The sequence below is a fragment of the Desmodus rotundus genome, chromosome 5, assembly GCF_022682495.2.
Source record: "Desmodus rotundus isolate HL8 chromosome 5, HLdesRot8A.1, whole genome shotgun sequence".
NCBI classification, from domain to species: domain Eukaryota; kingdom Metazoa; phylum Chordata; class Mammalia; order Chiroptera; family Phyllostomidae; genus Desmodus; species Desmodus rotundus.
The window spans coordinates 105114131-105123166 of NC_071391.1; the positions used below are offsets into that span (position 1 = coordinate 105114131).

At 45.0% G+C, this 9036-nt stretch overlaps 1 protein-coding gene across 1 annotated transcript; it reads right to left on the reverse strand.

Annotated features, from left to right (window-relative positions):
• Positions 1-587: 587 nt before the first annotated feature.
• IL1B (interleukin 1 beta) lies at positions 588-7879 on the reverse strand. The gene is made up of 7 exons (XM_024558423.3): positions 7825-7879; positions 7323-7384; positions 6748-6799; positions 5231-5435; positions 3389-3547; positions 2048-2175; positions 588-1359 (listed from the first exon to the last, which is right to left on the reverse strand). Exons 2-7 carry the CDS (start codon positions 7367-7369, stop codon positions 1147-1149), a joined length of 804 nt encoding a protein of 267 aa, XP_024414191.1. The 5' UTR covers positions 7370-7384; positions 7825-7879; the 3' UTR covers positions 588-1146.
• Between the last annotated feature and the right edge of the window lie 1157 nt (positions 7880-9036).

The window sequence follows — 9036 nt, forward strand, 5'->3', positions numbered from 1 at the left end:
TTTTCCCCAGGTTGTTTTTGTGCGTTGACTTTGCTTCTGGTGATGTCTGTAGTCCTGAGGTTTGCTCCTGCATCATTCATTCTCACACCCCACGCCTTTATTCACAGTGGTCCCTCCACCTGAGGTGCCATTTTTTTCCTTATCTACTTGTCATGTTGCCTTTCTTTTACTTGTTTATCCCTGCCTCTTCTGTCTAAGCAGGAACGCCTTACCTTTCTTTTTTCTGTGCTCCCAACCCTGCTAGGATGTAGCATTTGCTTAATAAATGTTTTTGAATAAATGAATAGAGAAATTGTGGGCAGGCAGCCATTTCCACAACCCTCAGTTGCTCTAACACTTCAGCTGATCCTGTTCTCAGATCTTGTTTGCCCTGAATATTGTTCTTATGAAAGGCAGAAACAAAGGGGGTGGGTGGGAGGAGGCTCTGCTGGGCAGGCATGTTTCCAGGGACTTGGTGGCACTCAGTGAGGAGTGGGCTGCCAGCTCCCCAGCCAGGCTCCCCTGGCCCCATTTATCTTCCCTCTTCTGTGTCACATCCAAGGATAGCCAATCACCACATGGCAACAGATTTCTTTTTCAGTGAAATTTATTTAAGAATTATTGAAGGAGTATGATCTTACTTCCTCATTCACAAATATTTCTATTAAAATAATTGGAGCTTATTCAGCCCGGTGAAAGAATTTGATATAAAAACAGCACAGTCATCCAAATCAAATTGGCTCATTAGTTATAGAAGACTGAACTCTTTCACAGGAACTGCTGCTTCTTGGCCCCCCTGAACTAAATTAAATAGATGAACCCATCAATAAATAAATAAATAGATAATTTAAGTGGTTGCCCATCAGAAGCTGGGTGCAAAGGACAGAGGGTTTCTTGGCACCAAATGTGCAGGGGTTTCTGCCAGGTTGGCTTTGTGTAGCAGAGTGGGAGAGGCCTGGTTCAGCACAAGGGTCTGAGGACTGGCCCTGAGAGGAGGGGCTGCTCCTCCTGGCTGGTGGTTTCCTTAGTATTAATGTGGGGAAGGCAGCTGGGCATTGACTAGACAACAGTGAAGTGCAGCCCACTGCCATGGTCAAAGCATTTTACACCTCTTCTGCAGCCCATGGGGTTATGTAGTACATGCAGGCACTCTGGGTGCAGTTCTCTTCAGGCAGACAGGATTTCCAAGGTGAAGTCAGTTATATCCTGGCCACCTCTAATATTTCCTAGGAAGACGGGCGTCTGTTCTGCTTGCGAGGTGCTGATGTACCAGTTGGGATACATGGCAGACTCAAATTCTACCTTGCCCATCATTTCTGTCTTGTTGAAGACAAATCGCTTTTCCATCTTCTTCTTTGACTGAGCTTTGGGGTCTAATGTCTGCAGCAAAACAGAAGTTAAGAATTTTGTAAGGAAAAGAACAAAGGCACTCTGAGGAAGCCATTCTCTGGGTCAGTTAGAGAGGAAACCAAAGAACCAAAACCAAGAGCCAGAGTCCTGAGTTATCTTTGTGACCCCAACTTCCCATGTGGTGACTGAAGGAGCCTGTACCCTTTTTTGAAACTGAGTGTTAAATGGTAGGGAGCATAATGAGAGGTGGACATTTTTTTAAAAAGTGACTTTTGCTGTATTTTTTGTTTTTAGGTGTTTAGCTAGAATGACTTCAACTTGTAAATGAAGCTTTTGCTGGGAAAGCTGGAGGGCGGAAGGGATTGTGATTTAGGGAGTGGAATGGAGACAACTACAGGTGACAGGTCTATTGAATTGATTAATTTTCCAAAGTGTCATCTATCAAATGGAGCAATCCTAGCACTGAATAATCTATTGGGTGGTAAGAGTGACAGGGCATAATAACAGCAGCAAAATGGTGTAACTTTCTGCAGTGGCAGTGAAAGTTGTATGAATTTAACAATTACATTAAATGTATTTACATTTCTGTAAAATTATCAAGTAGACCTGCTCCCAGGTTTTCTGGGGGCAGAGAAGGTGGTTGTCTTGGAAATCAGTGATGGGTTAGGGGTGCTTCAGAAGAGCTGAGAAGGCGCTTTGGTTGCTGGTACTCACTCACCTCCAGCTGCAGGGTGGGCTTCCCATCCTTTGTCATGCAAGACAGGTACAGGTCTTTTTCCTTGATGCCCAAGGCCACAGGTATCTTATTATTTTCTTCTCCTGGCACAAATCTCATGCAGAACACCACTGGAGAAAGAGGGGCCTTGTTGTCAGGGAAGCACAGCAGTGCCGGTTGGCCCCACCCCAAGCCCTCAACTGGTACAGTTGAGCCTCCTTTGTGGGAAGCTCCCTACAGATTCTCACAGATCAGAGCAGGGTCAGTTGGTTGATTCCAGCTTTTCCCAGAGAAGGTCTGGGGGCTTCAGAGCCTCATCACAGTGGTTATGAAGAATTAGGGGCTCATTTTTAAAAACTGAAGGAAGGAGGGAAGCCATCTTGTCACTGGCCGGTGATGTATCCTCATGAACAGAACAATTTGATCGATGTGAAAGGCCAGGAAAGAGGTCAGACTGGGCTCCCTAAATCTGCTTGGCACACATCTATTTCAATAATGTAAAACAGCAAGTGGGAAGAACTTGGGCAAAGAGAGGCTTAGCTGTGAAAAGTGGCTGCAAAGACAGACACTCATTTTAATCTTCCTTAGTCACAACTATCTCAGTTGGAGGCCCCGAGGTCATGCTCACAACCCAGTTCTAAAGATACAGTATAGTCCTGGCTGAGAGCGGGAAGCTTCCCCCAGGAATGTCTCTCTTCAAGGTCAGCAGCCCTGGAGGAGAACAGGCTGTTCATTTCAGCGGCTCCCTTGGCTGCACCCATACACACAGGGTTCAGCCACAGTGGCAAGGTGCCAGGCAGATCCCACAACTAATGGGCTCCCCAGACTTGGAAGACTTGAGAGATAAAAGCAGAGAGATAAAAGTTCCTGCTTGTCAGTGAAATTTCCCTATAAGGACTCATCTGGTGTTGGGTAGGAAGGATACTTGGGGCTCAGGGGCAGGGCCAGGACTGGGGATGGACACATTATCTCTTCACCATTCTACTTTCAAACTCAACAACAGGAAAAAAAAAAAAAACCCAACCCACAGACATTTAGGTCACATCCATCAAATGCCCCCTTTCTAATGGAAGCACTGACATTGTGCTGTCATTAAATGACTTGGCTGGACTTGGTCCTGGGCATGCTTGAGCAGCCTAATTTCTCAGAGTTACATCTCTTGCCAGGAAATGAATGTGCTAAGGGAATCAATCTGGTATCATTGCTGGGACCCAAACAAAAAGCTACCTATTTTTTATAACATATTTTTTCCCCCACTGATGTTGATAATTTGCCTTAATGTTCTACCTTGTTGCAAATCAAGCTGCCAGGATGCCAAGAGAAGAATCAAGATTTCCCACTTACCTTCTTGGTTCATATTCTGTCTAGTGAGGTGAAGAGCCTGCAGCTCATGTGGTCCAGACAGCACCAGGGATTTTTGGTTTATGTCATGGAGTCTGCAGTTCAGCGATTGTAGGGGTGCATCGCACACGTAAGTGTCATCCCACATGCTGTCAATGGGTTCTGAAATGTGGAGCATGCATTGTTTAGGTAGAAAATGAGAAGGGCATGTCTGATGATGGGGATTTGGCTTGTTGGAGGACATGCTCATTTTAAGAAATAGTAACACGGTGGGGAGGAAGTTGGGGTGGGTAAGAACAGTGGACATGGCACCATCAGACATGGGTTCAAGCTTCAGTGCTATTGCTTGCTATGGACAAGTAGTAGAATGACTTACGTAAAATGACAATTCAATAATACTGGCCCCATGAAGAGATAACAAAAGAGGAAGCAGTCTGAGAATGAGGGAATGGTTTGCAAATCTGAGGAGTAATCAAGATATTTTGAGAATAGTTTCAACTAAAGGGATGTTCAATTTGGTTTCTAAGGCTCCTCTGCTTTCCTATCATTGATGGACCTCATATTTTAAAGGGTAGGTATTAATGAAAGAATGTTCAAGTCTGTAGAAAGCTTTCTAAGAGTTTATCTGAAACAAGAATTTGAGAACATGCCCAGAAGCAAGATCTCAGCAGACTGAGAAAATGCTCCAGAGAATGACAGTTTTGAAGTTCATTTTATGCATTAGAATCAAAGGGCCTTTGTAGTTTTCCCTTTTATGGTAATTTTAATTTTATCCTAAAGTCTTGGTCAGAAGGGGAAACACCCTCTCAAATCCTCAGGGCAATCCTATGCTTACCTCTTCTTTTCCTAAATCCCATTTCAGTTTTCTACAGTCCTTCCTAAGATGACCTGGCTTTTTACCATAAAAGCAGACTCCTCTCTCCCCATCAAGAAGGCTTTTGGTAAGGTCTGACCTGATTGCTTAATTGCTGGAACTGCAAAGTCATAATTTCAGTAGCTTTATCTTTTTCTTATTTGCGGATAGTCTTAGATAATTGATCAGCCAAATTGTTACATTCTATTAATTAAGTCAAGTCTCTTTGTGAACCCATCAGGGTCTTGGAGAAGAGCAAGGAAATCTTTAGTTAGATTCCGTAATTCTGTTTTAGTCCAAGGAATGTATACAATTGCTGGTTCCCGTCACCTGCACGGGCTTTTCCCTAAAGGGAACTGCCAGTATTTCTGGTTTTCCTGGTTTGTTCTGGTTTGGCTTCTCTATTCTCAGTTTCTTCCAGGACATTAGGGAGGGTGGTGAAGGAGATGTAGGGTTAGGGAGAGAGGAAGGGAGGGCAAGTCTGTACAAGAGACACATACTTCTTTTTACATTGGTGGGTACAGGATAATGAACAATTCACATTTACATAGAGGTGGTGTGTGAGGGTAAGATGACAATGAGGGGTTCAGTGGTCTCCTGCTTTGGTGCCTGCAGTTGTGCCTCCGAGGGGTAGGGAAAGAAAATTACCCTGACATTTCAAAAGTGTGTTCTCCTAGAAGCATAAGAACATTGGACAGGGCTCCTTAAGGAGAAGAGTGACCTTGCTAAGGAAGCTATAGTCCTGGGACTTGATGACCCACCATGAGCTGCCCAGTTGGCATTTTGTGGTCAGACCAAACTTGGTGGTTACTATGGGCTACCAAGCTTCTTAGACCTGCCATCTGGCCCCCTGAGCTCACTGAGCCTACTATGTCACCCCTTTTATTCACAAGGGTTTCAGCTTTAGAGGAGTTTAATTGACTGTTGCATTATGGATGCTGACAAAGGAATGAGCAGAGCTCTCCTGTCTGCCCTTAGCTCTCATTAAATACCTTCTTCAAAGATGAAGAAAAAGAGGCTCCTCAGGTCATCATCCTGGAATTCCTGTGAGCAGACAATGGGCACTTTCCTCAGCTTCTCCACAGCAACCACGACCGACGCAACCTGCCTGAAACTCGAGTTGTAGAGCTGGTGGGAGACTTTCAGCTGGATGCTCCCATCTCCCAGAGAGCTGAGGTCCAGGTCTTGAAAGGAGCACTGTGGAAAGATCAAGGAAGTGAGCGTGTTATAGTGGTTGGGCCAGAGAACTCCCTTTTTGTCATCAGAGGGGCAGAAGGAGCCTTAGAGATAACAGAACCCCCTAAGGGTAAACTCTCATCTCTCTGAAGACCAGACTGATTAAGTGGCTTACCCCAGGGCACGTGGCAGGTTAGAGGCCAGAACGTGGGCTTTCTGATGCCTGACAGGGTGTTCTTTTAGAATAAATCCCATTCGTACCTTTTGTATCTTTTTACACCTGCTCCACTCACCACAAACTTCTTACCTCCCCACACTTGATACCTGTTTGTATCCCTAATGCTCTAACCTATGCGTTTAATTTTTCGTGTCAATGACGATCATGATGTTTTCTATACATCTGTGTGCATTCAACAAGTTTTTACTATTCTAAACAAGTATTCTTTTTTCCCTCAGAACACTGTTTCTTAAGCTTTCTGCAAACACGTTAAAAGCGGTTACTACTTGTGAAGTATGTTCCCACTTTGCTGTTATTCAGAGAAACTGTGTAACTCTATAAGGCTTATCTGAAGTTATCCTAAGGCGTGACGATGGTTTAAAAGCTTGAGGGACAGTTAAAGAGACCTCTGACGGGACAGAGGAAGGCTGACTGTGAGACAGGCTCCTGCCCAGAGCAGAGGCTCCGAGGCAGAGGGCCCAAGAGAGCTGAGCTGCTGGCAGAGGCAAAGGGCCAGACAGAAGCCATGCCCCACCCAGGTGGGACTAAACCAATTAATGCTGGTTTTATAGCATTCCCTGTGAGGTCCAAAAGGGTGGAATGACTTGTCCAAGGTTAAATAGCAAGTGAATGATACTCTTTCAACTCCCAATTCATCTCTTTATTTACATTATCTATATTTTGTTGTCATAAACTCTACCTCAGGGAGCAAAAAATGATTTCTTAAACATGGACAGACATGTTAAGGTCATCTGCTCTGTGTCTCAGGACTTGGCCCAGGGAATAATGTAGGCTGAGACCCTTTCCTAAAAGTAGAATTGAATCTGTGGTGAAGCCTTGCTTGCCTTTCTGGCATTATAGAGCAAACCTCCTCACCACTCTCACCCCCTCACCCTCTGCAAGCAGGGCGTATCCCCAAGTCTTAGTGAGTGACTGTGTGGCGTGGGAGCTGCACGGTGGCCAGGTCAGCATGCAGCATAGCCTGTCTTACTGGAAAGCATGAAAGTCGTTCCACTGCAAAATACCACAGGATCAAGGTGGCCAAGAACCCTATTCCTCGAGCCTCTTCCAGGTCAAAGCCCCTCCATGGGTTGTATGCTAAGCTCATGGTCTCACCTTAGTCTGTTGGGGGCCATCAGCCTCAAAGAACAGGTCATTCTCATTGTCACTGTAATAAAAACAGAGACACAAATCAATTACGTCTCCCAGACAAGTTTACTTTTTCTTCCTGAAAGCAATCTTCACTGTTAATAGGAAACAACAAGCAGCCAGTCCCTTAAAGCTTCTAGAAGCTGGCAAATTCCGTGGGGATACGTATGGAACCCACAGGAGGCAGGGCAGGCACGGTGCTCCCTGTGGGATCCTGGAACCTAATGTGCAGCCCAGTTAAAATCTGAGCTTTGCCTCTCGCTGAAGTCAAACTTTGCCAAAGGGTACTCTGAACTCTCCACCTGGCATCTTCTCTTCCTGCTTGCCATCTGCAGGAAGCTCCTGCAGCAGCATCGGCATGCCTGTGGTTCCCAAGGCTGGACTTGTTGTGGGAAATCAGCATTTAAACCAGGTAAACTTGGAACTCCGTTTGCCATGGAAAGGTGCGGTTTGGGGGACAAATCTGGCCTCCATGAACAGGCAGCACTTTGCTGATGGAAGGGCACCCTGCCCCTGTCACTGGTCTCAGTCTCCCCACTGACCTGTAGTAAGCCATCATTTCACTGGTGAGTTCAGGTACTGCTGCCATGGCTGCTTCAGAAACCTGTGTGAAGAGGGGAAAGTGAGTAACCACTTGCCATGCAGGCCCCACAAGGGCTGCCTTCATAGGTGAGTTTCCCTCAGCACCTAGTACATGGCCAGCACACAAAGAAATGATCTTTGAATGAAAAGCGAATACATGAAAGAGCTACACTTTTGGTCCAGAGAGAAACATTTGCTAAACCAAACCCAAATCAGGTGTGCATCTGTTAGGAGATCTGGAATGGGACCTTTGACACTGACCTCTCAGGTGTCAGCTGCTATAAGCAGTATTCATTTCCAGAGTATTTCACAAGTCATAGCATAGCAGTACACCTAGCATTTGTGCAAAAAGCCCAGCCACCAGGCAGCAAGAGAGAAGGAAAGAAGGAGAGAGCGACAGAGAGAGGTGGAGAGACAGAGAGACTGTCTTAGAACCTGGTCATAAAAAAGAGTTAGTCATACCCAAGCAATGAAGACCGGCTGTAGAGAACAGAGCTCCGGAATAGCTTGTTGTGCCTCGGAGAGGAACAAATACTGTCTGCCAGTCTCTTCCTCACTTTTTTATGGTCTTCAAAAGCAGAAGTGGGAAGATGAGAAATTTCCCCTTTGATTAACTGGTGTCACAACCAGTTAAAAAAAAAAAAAGAGGATGGATGGTAACTTCTGGGAGAAGGTAAACTGAACTAATTCCCCAGTCCCTGGAAGTGCAAGTGGCAGTGAGCTGAGACTCATCATGCACATGTGTCATCATGCAAATAAACACTGTCTTCTATGACCATTATGCAGACTATGTCAGTGCTAATGTGGGATATTCCTAGGTTAGAGAATGTATTATTTGGAATTTTGGTAGGTATTGCAATGAATCTGTAGATTGCTTTGGGTAGAATGAACATTTTAACAATATTAATTCTTCCAATCTGGGAACATGGAATATTTCCCCATTTCTTAGTGTCTTTTTCTAGTTCTTTCATCAATGTCTTAGAGTTTTCAGGGTATGGGTCTTTCACTCCCATGGTTAAGTTTATTCCTAAGTATTTTATTGGTTTTGATGCTATTATAAATGGGATTGTTTTCTTCATTTCTCCTTCAGCTATTTTGTTGTTAGTGTACAGAAGTGCACCGGACTTGGTTTAACTCAGCTACCATGGAGTGCCTGCCTCAGGACAACCCTCACATTTTAGAATATGAATGAGTTGTTGGTTCATAACCGGTGCATGGAGTCTAGAAAAGGGGCCTTCCCTATCCTCATTGGCACATTTATATTTTCACACTTACTATAGCACTGAATTGAAACCTTACTTATCTAGTTCCCATAAGAGGCTGTGAACTCTTTTAAAGGTGGGTCTGCCATGATGCTTGGCATACTAACTCCATGAGTGGGCGAGCAGGAATTTGACAGTGTTTTCACTCAAATAAGCATGTGCCTACTATGTACCAGCTACTGTGCTTGCTCTGCACTGTCCATTGGAGGGAGCCTCTGACTTTTATAGGCAGGAGAGAAATAGATTCTATTGTGGGGCAAGGACAACCCAGTGGGCTTGCTCACCAAGAGCCTTTTGATTCCTAGTGTGGCTCCTAGTGCCTTGATATCAGGAAGGCAGAGGAGTTCCGGACAAGATGGAGGCACAGGTAGAAACGCTTTGCTTCCTTGCACAACCAAAAGGAGGATAACAA

What these genes read in the sequence shown, in the direction of transcription:
- IL1B (XM_024558423.3), bottom strand. Translation starts at nt 7,369, where the DNA reads ATGGCAGCAGTACCTGAACTCACCAGTGAAATGATGGCTTACTACAG. An exon ending in GAAATGATGGCTTACTACAG is followed by an intron (nt 6,800 to 7,322) that starts GTCAGTGGGGAG and finishes TTTTTATTACAG; the next exon opens with TGACAATGAGAATGACCTGT. An exon ending in ATGGCCCCCAACAGACTAAG is followed by an intron (nt 5,436 to 6,747) that starts GTGAGACCATGA and finishes ATCTTTCCACAG; the next exon opens with TGCTCCTTTCAAGACCTGGA.